Source organism: Bathycoccus prasinos (genome assembly GCF_002220235.1).
Source record: "Bathycoccus prasinos genomic : Chromosome_3".
Classification (NCBI taxonomy): domain Eukaryota; kingdom Viridiplantae; phylum Chlorophyta; class Mamiellophyceae; order Mamiellales; family Bathycoccaceae; genus Bathycoccus; species Bathycoccus prasinos.
In genome coordinates this window covers 15,391-29,893 of record NC_024006.1, presented here as the reverse complement: position 1 = coordinate 29,893, position 14,503 = coordinate 15,391, and the positions used below count along the sequence as shown (strand labels likewise).

The window sequence follows — 14,503 nt, the reverse complement described above, 5'->3', positions numbered from 1 at the left end:
TAGAAAAAGAAAAATGTTCAGGCATATAGCAGTAAACGATCGTTAAATGCGCGTTGTTTGTATCGCTTCGGCGTCCAGAGCAGCTTGGACTGCATCTGATGACGTTGGGACTCAGAAGAAGAGGAGGAAAACTGCACTCATTTCTTTGCCTCTCCTTCGTCGTCCCTCGAGGAAAAGATGCATGGAATACGAACAGATACTACAGACGAAAGAAAGAGGAGAAAGGAATGCCTTCGCCTTGTCCATTGCCACCGTAGGTGCACACTTTGATGACGTGAGAGCATCACGACATCGTCGCAGGGGTGAACATGTAAAGGCTTTCGCGACGACGTCCATGACGACAGAGGACGGGGGGAAGAACGACGCGCAAAAGATAGCAACAACAACAACGAAAAAAAGATCGACATCAATCGCACAAATCATGAAAGCAGTCGTTCGTGCGTTCTTACTCTCGCTCGTTGTCGCAGCATTTGTCGTGTATGGCGCGAGAATATATTTTGGTAAACGAATTAATATACCCGGTTTTAGTTCTGGTTTTACGTCTGGCATTCTGCTTTTCTCGCAACGCGTCGCCATGGTTGCGTGTATGCGATTTATGTTTGGAAACGTGAAGAAGTTGACATCATTTATGCAGCATAAGAAAGAGATTGATAGCAGTGGTGTTAGTAGCAAGGATAGTAATGGTAGTAATCAACGTATTGGAATCGACGGGTACGTGAAAAGGTCCATCGCGCGAGCGGTGGGTAAATTTAAAGCAAATCCAAAGGGCGCGATGTTTATTCCGGTCGTCGCCGCGTTTGTCGGTTACATCACAAATTGGCTCGCGGTGAAAATGATCTTCTATCCCGTAGCATTTTGGGGACCAGCGTTCTGGCGAGCTTTGGAAGGGAATTTGTATGGATTCGACGTGTTGAGTCCCCTAGGAGCAATAGGGTGGCAAGGCATCGTGCCGGCAAAGGCGCCGCGAATGGCTTTTACCATGGTCACCATGGTCACGGAAAAGTTGATAGACGTGTCTCAGACGTTCTTACGTTTGAATCCAGAAGATATTTCAAATCTACTCTTCTCTAGAATTCCGGAAATTGCGCGCGCCATAGCTAGTACGCTCACGCTGAACAAATTTCCGTGGGCGATGGATATGGCGAAGAATGCTGTTCCTACACTTCCTGGACCTTTGCTTTCAGAGTTGCACGAATCTGTAGTCTCTAAGTACCTCTCCGGGTTCGTCGTTCTCTTACAAGCGAACGTTGATCGAGTCATTGATTTGAAGGAGTTGGTAGTTACGGAGATGAGCGTCGATCGATCCGTTTTGTGCGAATTGTTCCAGCGATGCGGTCGCGCTGAATTGAAGTTCCTCACGGATTCCGGATTCTTTTTTGGATTTTTGCTCGGTCTCATTCAAATGGTCGTGTGGATGTTTTACGATAATCCCTGGACCTTGACAATTGGTGGCACAATCGTTGGATACTTGACGAACTGGATAGCGTTGAAATTGATATTTGAGCCAATCGAACCTGTGTATTTTGGCGGCTTTAAACTGCAAGGTTTGTTCCTTCAAAGACAACACGAAGTTTCGGGTGAGTTTAGCGACCATCTCGCAGAGAACGTGCTGACGAGCGAGAAGATTTGGAACAACATTTTTACCGGCCGGAAACGTCCAGAATTTGACGATATGCTCGAAACGTACACGAAAGACTTCGTAACGAAAGAAGGCTTGGAGCGAGGATTAGATTCATTAGGGGAATCCACAACGGATGTTCAAATTATTCAATCGGTAAGTGAGGAACTTTCGAAAGAGTTGCCAAAACACGTGGAAGTATTGCATGAGTACACGGATGAAACTCTCGCGTTGAAGGAGCTCATGCGTGAGCGCATGGAACTCATGACGCCCAAGGAGTTTGAAAGAGTTTTACATCCAATATTCGAGGAAGACGAGATGACGTTGATAATCTCCGGCGCAGTTCTCGGAGCTATAGCTGGTTTTTTGCAACAAATCTACACGGTAGCAATAGAATCGACGACGACGGTGACGACGACCACGACGACTAGCTCAACAACTAACGATGAAAAAGAATAGAACGGTAATAGTTGACCCAAACAGAAAAAATAAGTTGTAATCTCTTTTGTATTTTTTTTCTACTTCAAAAAGATGATTTATGCGCCTTCTCTGGTGAAACCAAGTGTATCGAGGTGCGAAACCTTGTGCTATTATTGTCATGATCATGTGCATGCATTGCGCGCACGCACATTCCCTCAATCTTGCCCTATCTAAGTACAACTTTATGCAAACGCAGAAATTAGCTTCCTCTTGTACGTCGCCATAAATTGCGCGATGAACGCCTCTATGTGAATGATTGCTTTCGAGCCGAGCTGAAGTTTATGTTCAAATTGAGCGGCCCAACGAATGACTTCGTGCTTCATCTCATCGTCTAATCGCTTCGATAAATAAAAGCAAAGCGTCTGGAAAATCAAAGTCGGCGGAATACAATTCACGAGAAGCTCGTAAATACGACCTCGGACTTGTAAAAGACGTTTCGGACTTTGCTCGGCTAAAATTTCAGCCGCAATTTGGGCGATGTACAACTCCCAATCCGTCGTTTGCACGGACTGCGTTTCTTTGAATGGATAATTAGCAACTCTACACGCCTCCAGTGCCAGAATAGCCCGACGCAAATCGCGTTTCGCAAAGACGGCGACTTTTGAACAGAGCTGTGGAGGGAGCGTCAATTTCTCCTTGGCAGCGATGTCGTATAAAACCTTTTCAATATCTTCCGCTCGAGGAGCTGCAACGCGGACGGGTAAACATCTACTGCGCACCGCCTCTAATACTCTATTTACTGAGTCTGCAATTAAAATTAATCTACACGCCGATGAGTATTTCTCCATGGTTCTTCTCAAGCCGTGTTGCGCCTCTTTTGAAAGTTTATCGCATTCGGTGAGTACGAGTATTTTGTATCCTGCGTTTCCTTGCGCATCGATCGGTCGAGAGCGCGCCATTTCTTTAATAACCTCTTGCACGACGTATCTATCTTTATATCCTGCATCCGATGGATTGATTTCAATGTGATAATTTGAGCTTTGCGTCATTAAATCGACTTCAATTTTTCTCGTAGACGTCGCGTCGATTTTCCACGTTTTCTGTTCGACTTTTGTCTTGTGAGCGCCTGGGCCAAAGATTGTGCTCAAGAGCGCGAGGACGAGCGATTTCTTCCCAGAACCCGACGGACCGTAAAACAACACTGCAAAAAAGAGAGAAAAGAGGAGTAAATCGTGAGTGTGGCGAAAAAAGAGCAATTTCAACGCGGATAGACGTAAAGAAGAGTGCGACTTTTAAAAAAGAAACGCGCTCTAGAGAGAAAGAGAAAGAGAAAGAGAAAGAGAGAATTTTGAAAAGCACGCAAAAGAAAAAGAGAGTTTGAAAATTTCCTAGCAAAAGGGAAGAAAAGGACGCACAGTGTGGACAGTCTCCATCCTTGACGAGTTCTTTCAAGTGATTTGCGACGCTCGCGTTGACGTGCTCGCACTGATTCAGTTCGATTGGACGATATTTATCAACCCAAAGGGACATGATGTAAGATGAGATGAGATTTTGGGAGGTGTTTTTTGTGATGATGGAAAAACATAAAAGAAGAAGAAGAGAGAGAGAAGAAAAGTTTGCACGCAAGGCGAAAAGCCGAAAAAGTCGGAAAAAGAGAAACACACACACAAAGATATTTCCCCCGTGCATAATCTCTTTATTATACCAAGCGCGTTGATCTACCTTTGGGAAGGATAGAATTTAGTGTAAAATTAATATCGTTATTCATGAACATGATTGCAATGCGCATGAGTCCTGTGCCGGTCAAGGCGATGATCTCTTCACGTTCTTCTTCCTCTTCCAAGACGAAGAAGATGACGATGAAAAATTCTTCCTCCATCGCGATGAAGAAAAGAGGCAATAACGTTATTCCATCGGCAACGGCTTCCGATTGGGATACGTTCTCCGTTTTCTTACGAAAGCAGTGCGAAGCCGCCGCGAAGGAAGGCACCGATTCTAAAAAATGGGACGACGTCCGCGCCATCAACTCTGATGCAAAGTCCGTGTACTATCAAAAGTTCCCATCCGCCTCGGCAACGAGTTCTTCGAGTACAGAAGCTGGCTCTGCGATGGACTCGGGCATGGATGAGTTTTGCGACGGTAACGAAGACGCCGCAGAGTGCAAGGTTTTCGATTAACTAGATCATGTGGTCGTTGTTATGGAATGATTTACTTTGCCGCTATTTATATGATATATCTTTCAACGACATTATCACGCGGGCGGCGGCGGCGTAAAAACTAGTTTCGTTTTTGTGCGATGGTGCCTCTGCCTTCCACATCTTTTTCTTTTTCTTTCCGAAAATTCTTCTCAAAATCAATCACATCATCTTTGCCTACTAAACCTGGAAACAGGGAACTCGGGAGAAGTTGAAGGCGAATATGCCGCCAACTGCGAGTAAGAAGGCGTCTAGGAAACAGAACAAACTCGTCCGTCTCGCCTTGATCTTCGTCGCAGTAGTTATCGCGTTTTACAAATTCGATCAGGTTCACTCAAACTATTCGCTCTCTTCGCACCAGTATAACAACAATCACGACTACGAAAGAGATACCCTCGAGGATGGTGGTAGCAGCATAGAAACGAGCAGCAGTAGTAGTAGCGATAATAATAATGCAGCGTCCTTGTCTGCTGGAACAGAGGATATATACGACGAGTTTGGGGAGAAAAAAGCAACCGCGCGAGAGGAAGTAGAGGACGACGACGAGGTCCTTTCTTCTTCTGTCTCTTCTTCTGCTCAGCTTTCGTCGAAAGCAGCTCACGGTGGACGGCGCTCGAAGAAAGGTGGAAGTAGAAATGGTGGTGGTGGTAGTAGTGGTAGTAGTAGTAGTAGTAGTAGTGGAGTCGTGGAAAACGATCACGTGTCGCTCTTATCTCGCCTGAGAGGTAACAAAGCCGGGGCGGCGAGGAAGGACGGCGCGTACTCGGCGGGAACGAACTACGGGTCAGCTTCGCTCGGTGATTCCGCGCAAAGGAAAGCGGCTTTGGACCGCATTCACAACACGAAACTCCGCAATGTCGCAGAATTTGATAAATACGTAGAAAGTTTGGAACAGAAAGGAGTTTTACAAGCGTTCGGGTTCACTGGTTCGGATGAAACGCACATGATGCCTTCAAACGACCACGATTTTGCCGTGGACGACGGCTCGTGCGCCGGCTATAACTGGTGCGGACGACACGGTGTTTGCGTGCAATCGAAATGTTTGTGCGTGACACTTTGGGAAGGCGAACGATGCGAGAAACCAAAACACATGCCAAGTGGCATGCACGCTATTTTTAAAGGACATCACATAGTTAATAGAGAGCGATTGAGAGAAATAGATGACATGGTTTTGCGATACCAGACAAACCCAAAAGCTTCCGGAGGTACGCACGCGTTCGCTTTACCGGTGAGCAAAGATTTGGTGCGTTTTGCTCCAGCCAAAGATCCATTCCGTGGACGCGTGTATAAGCGATGCTCGGTGATAGGAAACGCGGGGATGTTGAAAAAGTACAAATTTGGACCGACGATAGACTCGACAGATTTAGTCATTCGCTTCAATCTGGCTCCGACGGAAGGGTACAAAAAAATAGTCGGGACGAAAACGACCCTACGCTTTGTGAACACTATCCATGCCGGGTATCACGAAGATAACGAAGTCGATGTCATGCAAATGCAATCTCAAGTAGGCGTTCAACTCTACATCAAGTTCCGAAAAGAGGCGCCGAAACAACCACTCGTCGCGTTTGATCCTCAATTCTCAGAGTTTGTTTCTTCCAACGTCGCAACCTTACCGACAGGAGGGTACTTTGCCATTTGGTTTGCCTTGTGCAACTGCGTGAAAGTGGACGTGTATGGTTTTCACTTCAGACCTGGATATGGCGTTTCGCATCACTATTTTAACGCGGAAAAACCAAGAAAAGGGAAGGTGGCCATCCACGATTACGATTTGGAGTACGCGCAAATCAAAAAGCTCGCCAAAAAAGGATTTTTAACGCTAGCTGAACCTTGCGTGAGTGGATGTCCAGAACACACTGGTATTAAGCCAGCAAACCTGGCACCCGGTGGATCGTGCTCGTGCAAAGCAAATAATCCTTTGCCGGTGGCGTTGCCCGGATTTTGCAGGCCTCCGGGAACGTGGAGTTGCTTCTTAAAATGCAACGGCGGTGAATCGGAATGTCCTGGCGGTTTACACGTATACGTCAAGGATTCAGCTAAATTAGATAAAGTAGGCATTCCCGTTGAAGCGGTTGACAATGGCGACGCTGGTGATTGTCCGGCATCAATGAGAGATGAGGCTTATAGCGAGTTACGCAAGTGTGCGGTGATGAGCGACGTGCCCAGTGAATTTTTATCGAAGCATTATTTAGTTTAGTAAAGAAGAAGAAGAAGAAGGTTGAATGAGCACAAAATAATGGATTTTGAAGTAGGAAGTTTTGTAGTTTTATAAGTCGTCTAAACATATCTCGGCGGCATCTTTCGTTTTAACCATTTGCGACGTCAAAACAATTCCATTCGCTATATTAGCTTCAATTTCTTTTGCTTTAGCTACCATATCTTTCACTATATCTATTGGACCGAGCGGGGCTTGCTTCCCCGCATACTGTTTTTGTTCTATGAACGCTGCAGCGCCTTTCTCGTTCGCGACTAATTCGGCTAAGTATGACCGCAACTCTCCTTCCGGCGCAAGCGCGTCGTCTTCTTCTACTTGAAATCGAGAAAAATCATTCCCTGAAAGTTGATCAAATGTACTCGAGGTGCGCGTCTCCTTGATAAACTTTTTCAGACGTTTTTTACCTAAACTTGGAGCGATGCCGCTCGCGCGTTTTATTCCTTTCATTTGTTTTAATTCAATTGATTCGGGAAGAAGAGGAGCAGAAGGAGCGCTAACCAAAGGATCGCCTTCCTTAAATACAATTTTAAACTCAGCCGGATGGAGAGCGGAGTGCATTGGATTATTCACCGCTTTATATGGCGAGTCGTCTATAAGCACCGTGTGGGTACCTCTAAACTTTTCCATCTCGGGGTTGTGCGACCATAATTTATCGAGCTCCTTCAAAAAGACGGGCTTGACCCTTGGCTCTGTAAAAACACCAACATTTGTGCATTTTTCTTGTCCCCATACAAACGCGAGCTGCTTTTCTTTTTTCTTACCCCAAAGATGGCGTACTAGCATTCGCGCATTGTATTCCGTAGCGCTCGACCAAACCCCTACCGTGAAATTCTCGTGTAAAAAGTCCAGAAAATCTTTCATGTGAGGTCTGTTGTATACGTAAAAGTTACCTACTTTTGCGTCCTGATCAATTCTAAAACCGGAAGTAGATGTACCGAGTGGGCTGAAACTCCTTTGCATGAGTAATCCGTTCAAATCGATGACAATTAAATTCTTATTCTCGCAGTTTTCTGGTTTGAAATCATTGTTCTTCGCGAGTTCGTCTAAATCTACGAAAATCTTTTCCACGACTTGACGAGGTTGCTTATCCTTCGCCGGTCGCTGCCCGAACGATTCGGGCAACAAGCTGTCTTCTTCTTCTTCTATTTCTTCTTCGTCTTTTCCATCCTCAGCATCATTGTTCTCGGTATCTTTCTCTGCCTCTTCTTCTCCTTCTTCGTCTTCGCCGCCTCCATCGTCATTAGGGGTTTTCTTCCGTCTTTCTTCTCCCTTCTTTTGCTCTCGTTTTTCTTCTTCCATCTTCTTTCTCGCGAAGGACTTTTTCCTTGATCTTCTCACCTCGTTCAACACTTTAGCGCGACGCGAGAAAAGCAAAAAGAGATGATTTATATATATGAACACTTCTTTTGCTTGCACATCTGTGCTGTCGTTTCTTGCATTCTTCCTTTCTGGGTAATTCGTTATTTCATTTGTCTGCACTTTTTCTTCTTCTTCTTCTTCTTCTTCTTTTACTGCTTTAATTTACTGAGCTCAAATGCATTCACAATACACAATGCGAGAGTAGTAAAGGAGAACACGCGCTGTCTCGTGAATAATCAAAGATGCCGGGAGGTCGCCGTCTGGACTTGAGGAAGTCGACGCTCGTCGCAAATTTAAAAAAGGAAAAACAACAACAACAACGTATTCAACCAAAGACGATGGAAACGAGTAAAAACTCAAAACCTATCACGCAAACGACGTCGTGGCCAGAGAAGTATCATCCACGTTCGTGCACTGAAGTTGTCGTTCCTAAGAAGAAGGCTGAAGTAATGATTGATTTTTTAGAGAAACAGAGCAGTAAAACATCGAAACGACCGGCGGTGTTGTTTTTAGTTGGTCCAAGCGGATGTGGGAAGGCATCGACGTTTGTAACTTTGGCGAAAGAAAAGTGCTTTTCTGTGCTCGAATGGAAACCTCCGGCACCATCGATTTATAACGAGAACGTATCGACTACGAACGAGAATCGATTCGACGGTGGCGATGCCTACACGAGTAAAATTGAGGATTTCGTCAACTTTCTTAACCGAAGCACAAAGTACAACGCGATTGTATCAAACGTTATCGGAGGCGGCAACAAGAGAAGCAGAGGCACAGTTATTTTGATTCGAGATGTTCCGACCGTGGCACAAGGAGATGAACGCGGTAGAAGCAAATTTGTTGCTTCAATCGAAGGGCTCGTCTCTTCGTCCGCAAAGAATAGAATACCTGTCGTTTTTTCATCATCGTCAGACGTCGGCGAAGGCGATTTTGTTTCTTTCGGAAACGAGTCGAAGAGCGATGGACTTAAATTCGTCAGGCGTATTATTCACGAAAAGTTGGAGCGCATGGGTGCACAAAATCGTCAAAACCTCTCGGAATATTTAGTAGAGATCAAGTTAAATCCGTGCACGAAGAAATCGCTCGAAGATGCTGCGAAACGCGTCATCAACTTGGAATTTTCCTCCGAAATGACGAAGAATGGTTCATTTCTTGAAAGTCTTCCCGACGAAGATGATGATTTTGACGGCTTATCCTCTATAAAGTCGGGAATGCTCGAGAACGTTGAAAATCTTGTTCTCGAGTGTAATGGAGATGTACGTTCTCTCATGTTTTCTCTTCAGTTGCTTTACGCGCGCATCGTTGGCGATATGTACGCAAAACGGAAAAAGAACGAGAAGAAGAACACGAAGAAACGCAATCGCGAGGAAGCGAGAATTGATAATGCCGATGGTGATAAAGAACGCAAAAAGGAATCGAGCATCTCACTCTTTCACGCGCTCGGTAAATTTTTGTACGCCAAACGGAAACCGTCAGATGATGCGCTTGAGTCCGAGGTTGAAATCACATTGAATCGGGCTCGAGTGGATGCCGCCCCCAAGACAGTTATTGACTTCCTGTTTGAAAACACGCCAGATTTTATAGATAACAGGAAGATTGACGCGCTGTCGCAATTTTTGAAGCACGTGAGTGATGCGGACGTGTTTAGCTGCGGTAGCCAACGATGGAAATACGGTGATGGCGATCAATCCCAATCGCTCATGTTAGATAGATTAGCTTCGAGCGTTGCCGCCCGCGGTTGTGTATCTGTGCAGTCGCGTCCACCAGAATCATCTTGGAGACCGTTGAGAGCGCCGAGTGCGAGTAGGAAAGCAAAAGAAGTAGAAGATTCAAGTAGGAGACTGAGAGAATTAATATGGGCGCCAAAACTTCGCCATAATAAATTCCGGAGCAGACAAAGCTATTATGAGGGAAGTTTTGAAGCATTCGTCGCGACGAATTTGCCGTTCAAGAAAATCATCGAGGAAGGATACAGAAGAAACGAAGATAGAATCATTAGCGATAGTTTATTCACGCGCGAGGATATAGATGAAATGGATAATAGCTTGGAAGATGTGGAGGAGGAGGATATCATCGAAGATGTAGATTAATGTACTATAAAACTATACAATTACGATTAAATAACTTAGATCTATTGCTTAACTAAATGCACTATGATGTATTCTAAAAACGTATCGTTGGTCTTCCTTCACGCATTTGCCTCTTTACAACGAAAGCGACGCAACCTTTCACAAAGTTCGAGCTTGGTATCGACGATCGTAACTCGCACGGCCCGCAAACGACCGCCAGGCGCACATACCGTGCGCATCGGAAACCCACCGCATTTCACGTTCCTCGCGAATATCGAAGGGCGGTCATATGCGCAAAATGTATCGCCGTATTGTGGATGTGAATGAACTTTATAATTTCGTGCGCATTCAAACAGCATGTGTGGAGTAGCGTTGACGTACTTGATAGCTTCCACGATTGGTCTCGCGTCAACCTTACTCAACGTGTACCCTTGATACCCTATCGCGTTGTAACCGAAATCCAAAGCTCCGTAATTCTCACGTTCATCCGCCGTACTCGTAGACGTTCTTGCGACCACTTTCCCGTGTTTACGTGTGAGTGTGACGATATCGCGATACATTTTCTCTGGAAGTAAGCCAGTCGCCGCCGAGTTTGAAATCCAGCAATCGGCAACGCCGGTTCCATCGTCTATTGTAACATTGAGTTCAAGTTGGAAGACTGGTGACGCCTTTTGCTTAAAACAAGTCTCCGTAGCTTTGCACAGATCAGTATTATCTGTGGTGATATATAGTGACGAGGGTTTCGAAAGCAAACACGCCGTCACGTCGCACGAAGGACACGTCAAGCTCGATTGAAGCATCGTTACACCAGATATCCGAGCTCTGATCGAGATCAATCGGTCGTCGCGCACGAATAAAAACTGAGATCGAGAATCCTCTTCTTCGGGATTCGCGGAACTGTTCCATGATAAGCTTCGTAACGAACATCGCGTGTCTCTGGGTAATTTTGTCAACGCGTTGGAACATTCAGAAGCGTAGGAGCTCACAGCTTGCGGTGGACTTGCAACAACTACATCTGCATCTGCATTTACAGCCGCATACCAGCTGATATCATCGCTACAATCTTCTCGGTGGTGCTCCATCATCGTTCTTTTATGCTTCGAAGCAAACCAAGGTTCAACCACCGTAATCCGCGACCGATCTGTCAGACGATACGTAACTTTCATGCTTCGCGGAGACACGTATCTATTAACGCGTTTGATGATAACGGTGGCCCCTACCCCGAACCCAAATCCAGAGTTGCCGCCAGCAAACGCATTTCTGCAGTATATTTTAATCACGTTACGCTCATCGTCGCAATCTTGCAAAATGAGTTGCAGTTCGCGCTGCTTTCTTCTGCGGTGGTTCCCAAATGTAGCGGAAGCAGCGCCGGCGTCCCCGGTGACGCGCTGTTCGACTACGACAACTCCACGGACGTCAATATCGGTAGGCGTGGGTTCGCAAAGAGCCCCAGATCCATAGTGTGATGGTGTTTTTGCACTCCAAAACAACGCTTGCTTAATGGAAATTGCATTTTGGTCAGAAATGCATCTTTCTTGGGACGCGCAAATATTATTCTGCGAATGCGCAAAAATCCGCTCGTCCAAGAAAATTATATCATTTAATCGCGCGCAGATACGCGTTCTACTGTGCGCGAACGCATCATCGTCGCATCCAGTGTTGTCCCTTTCGATGCCTTCACATAATGTTCTCCAAGCCGTCAATGCGACCAGATACGTCGTTGGCGACTCTTCAATCTTCCTTTCCAACTCCCCGAAATATGCCGCCACGTCGTCCAGACCTACATCTTCAAACTCAAACTCGATAGGTACACTTCCTGACGCGTCATTCAGTGTGAACCGATCCCGATTGAACCGTGAATCTCGTGTGCGCTCTAAGTGTGCGATGAGAAGAGACGCCTTTTCTCTCTTCGCCTTCTCAATGCAAAACGCACGCGCCGCCGAGATGCGCAAAACGTGGCCCCTCGGAAGCCGAGCATCGTATCCATGAACAACGTGAACGTCCCTCATCTTTCCCTCGTTTACTCCAACATTACTCATTTTTCTATGCGCGCCTTCACGGAAAATGAGCGGTGACAATGTCTCTCGCGCGACAGTCACGCGCGATAACATTGTTTGAGCTTCCGTGGCTATATCCAAGAGTGACGGGAATTCTACGTGACTTTCAAATTCTCGGAATCCACCCAGTTTCCTTGGTGCGAACAAACATTCATCGTACGCCAATCGAACTGGATTACAACTCCCTGACTTCAATTTATTGATTGGATGAATGGGTGAAAAAGCGCGCGAAGTGCTTGCGCACACACTGTGGACGTGATGGCGACGGTATTCGTCGAGCGCCAGGATGGCGAATAATAGCGGCATTTTTCTCGCAGCGTTCGTAATCTGTTCGTAGTCTTCTTTGGCGTTTGTGGTACCAGGCACGATACCACTCAAGTATGTCAAACACATTTGATCGGGCTCGCGAGCTACTGTAAGCACGTCTCGCACTTGTGTCTCGCTCGACGTCCCACTTTTCATCGAGGGCAGACGCTTCCAGAGCGCGTCGAACGCGTTCAAAGTTTCAAATGCGAGACCAAATCCTAGAGAATCGCACAAACTTCGCAAAGTGTCTCTGCGAGATGAAGAAACTCGAACATTCTTTTTGAAAGTCAACGCGCGCATCCCGTTTAATGATGATCGAATCGTTGGTTTTACATCCGCGCACACGTTTAATAAATGTTTCATTTCGAGCATTTCGTCCTCCTCCGCGGCGAGGAAAGGAGAGAGGCTGACTACCTTTACAAACGTCCGCGCACACGCGCCAACTGCGATTAACTTCTTATCTTCACTCAGCAAATCTTCTTCATCTTCCCAATCTTCAATTCGAGCATCTCCGTCAGCAGCGCATACTCTTGCGTATATTGGATGACCATGCGTAATTTGCACTCGCGCGCCAATCTGGAGACCTGGATAGAGGAGCGCAGGGTTCACGACATCTACACTTAACAAATGCTGCGAAACCATGACAACTAAATCATTATCAAGCTCGAACGCGAAGTTATCCTCTAAATCTACGGAAGTTACTATACCTGTGTGTGAATGCACAGTGTATCCGTCTTTGCACGATTCGCACGCGCACGATACACTCGCTACATCCAAACAAACCTCAGTATCGGTTTTGTTGCTTCGATTGCTTCCACCATCTACACTACGTTCGTCACGACCGCTTGATCGAGTCACTCTGTTGAAACCAATCGATGTACCTTCCGTGGCAAAGAGCACGCGGAGATTATCGCGCGTTGGATCGTCTGGGTACAAATTTACCGATCGAAGGTTGGTCATCGAGTGTGTGTTCAACGAGCGCATCTTTTCGTCGCCACAACCATCATTTCGTTCTTCCTTACCATCTTCGCAAGACTGAGAGCTCGATGTACACGCGAGAAGCGGGTGAAAAGCCATCATTCGTTCGCCCTGAAACATAATCCATTGCTCTCCATACATCTTATCCTTCGAATCCTCCTGCTTTTTTTTGGAATTACTTTGGGCGGAAAGGAAAAGAGCGAAGAACATGGGCTTCTCCTCCGGTATGCGAATAATTGGTGTCGTCATTTTCAAGAAGCACGCGTGATTCACGTCGATACCTCCACTTTCCATATCATCAACAATACCGATAGAAAGGCGATGTGACGCCTTTTTTGGCACTCTCACGGCATCGTCGACGACATCCAATCGCCCATTCGCACGAAGCTCTTCCATAGACGCGAGCCGAACGCTCCCATTTTGTGTTGTCGTAAGTAATGGGAACGACGGCGTTGTCGATGATGATACTTCTTTTCTCTTATCATCACTTTTTTCCGCCTTCATGAGTATAACCTGCGAATCTTCATCTACTCCACCGTTTGCATTGCTTATATTTTGAGTCTCGCTCTCCAAAAGCGCAGAATCGCTTTCCATCTCGCTAGATGGCTGTACGATTTCAAATGAGAGCGCTTCTAGGTGATGCCTGGAACCAATTCTTTCTTCTTTTTCTCCTTCTTTCTCTTCGTTATTTTTTCGATGAGAAATACTGTCACTGTGTTCGTCGCTCTGTTTTCGCTTGTTACATCGTCCGCTCCTATTCTCTTGTGGAGTGGTTGCGCGCATTCGCCACGTGCGTATGACGACATTTTCCAAAATATGTGCACCCATCCTTTCCCTCGCTCCGTCGTCGTTTTCTTGCGTTTGATTTTTAGAACAAAAAGCGCGAACGACTTCGAACGCGTTCTCGAAGATGATCGGAATCTCTTCCCCTCTCTCGTCCAGGAAACAAAACGGCGTACACACGCACGATTTTCCATCGCTAAATCGAAGCGAACCGCGCAAGGGGTGCTTAGATCGATCCCTTTTCCTTCCCGAATTTTCTCCGAAAATGGAACGCAACGAAGTTGTGTAATAGAGCTTTTTGCCTTCGCAATTTTGAGATTGTTGTTGTTTCTCTAGATCGCGCCGGAGGATACCACCTTCCAAAATCTTTGAAGACATTTTCAGTCGTTCATATTCTTTAGCTATGCGTTCGCGATACTCATTGTATTATTAGTAGTATTAGTAGTATCCATGTAGACTCCAGAGAGGAGAAACAAGAGTGTTGTTCTTTCTCTTTGCGGAGTTTGTTT

At 46.0% G+C, this 14,503-nt stretch overlaps 7 protein-coding genes across 7 annotated transcripts; 4 read left to right on the top strand and 3 right to left on the bottom strand.

The window, feature by feature from the left end:
* Positions 1 to 46: 46 nt before the first annotated feature.
* Bathy03g00130 (predicted protein) lies at positions 47 to 2,077 on the top strand (the record flags this gene model as incomplete). The annotated part of the gene is made up of 1 exon (XM_007514223.1): positions 47 to 2,077. One exon carries the CDS (start codon positions 47 to 49, stop codon positions 2,075 to 2,077), a length of 2,031 nt encoding a protein of 676 aa, XP_007514285.1.
* Positions 2,078 to 2,280: 203 nt separating this feature from the next.
* Bathy03g00120 (replication factor C subunit 3) lies at positions 2,281 to 3,727 on the bottom strand (the record flags this gene model as incomplete). Its single annotated transcript, XM_007514232.1, has 2 exons — positions 2,281 to 3,239; positions 3,454 to 3,727. The coding sequence occupies 2 exons, from the start codon at positions 3,725 to 3,727 to the stop codon at positions 2,281 to 2,283; spliced, it is 1,233 nt and encodes a 410-aa protein (XP_007514294.1).
* Positions 3,728 to 3,804: 77 nt separating this feature from the next.
* Positions 3,805 to 4,215, top strand: Bathy03g00110 (unknown protein; the record flags this gene model as incomplete). Its single annotated transcript, XM_007513844.1, has 1 exon — positions 3,805 to 4,215. The coding sequence occupies one exon, from the start codon at positions 3,805 to 3,807 to the stop codon at positions 4,213 to 4,215; it is 411 nt and encodes a 136-aa protein (XP_007513906.1).
* Positions 4,216 to 4,456: 241 nt separating this feature from the next.
* Positions 4,457 to 6,427, top strand: Bathy03g00100 (sia-alpha-2,3-Gal-beta-1,4-GlcNAc-R:alpha 2,8-sialyltransferase; the record flags this gene model as incomplete). Its single annotated transcript, XM_007514033.1, has 1 exon — positions 4,457 to 6,427. The coding sequence occupies one exon, from the start codon at positions 4,457 to 4,459 to the stop codon at positions 6,425 to 6,427; it is 1,971 nt and encodes a 656-aa protein (XP_007514095.1).
* Positions 6,428 to 6,496: 69 nt separating this feature from the next.
* On the bottom strand, positions 6,497 to 7,744 carry Bathy03g00090 (predicted protein; the record flags this gene model as incomplete). The annotated part of the gene is made up of 1 exon (XM_007514271.1): positions 6,497 to 7,744. The coding sequence occupies one exon, from the start codon at positions 7,742 to 7,744 to the stop codon at positions 6,497 to 6,499; it is 1,248 nt and encodes a 415-aa protein (XP_007514333.1).
* A 302-nt stretch (positions 7,745 to 8,046) lies between these two features.
* Positions 8,047 to 9,891, top strand: Bathy03g00080 (cell cycle checkpoint protein RAD17; the record flags this gene model as incomplete). The annotated part of the gene is made up of 1 exon (XM_007514334.1): positions 8,047 to 9,891. One exon carries the CDS (start codon positions 8,047 to 8,049, stop codon positions 9,889 to 9,891), a length of 1,845 nt encoding a protein of 614 aa, XP_007514396.1.
* Positions 9,892 to 9,989: 98 nt separating this feature from the next.
* Positions 9,990 to 14,372, bottom strand: Bathy03g00070 (predicted protein; the record flags this gene model as incomplete). The annotated part of the gene is made up of 1 exon (XM_007513905.1): positions 9,990 to 14,372. One exon carries the CDS (start codon positions 14,370 to 14,372, stop codon positions 9,990 to 9,992), a length of 4,383 nt encoding a protein of 1,460 aa, XP_007513967.1.
* Positions 14,373 to 14,503: the final 131 nt, after the last annotated feature.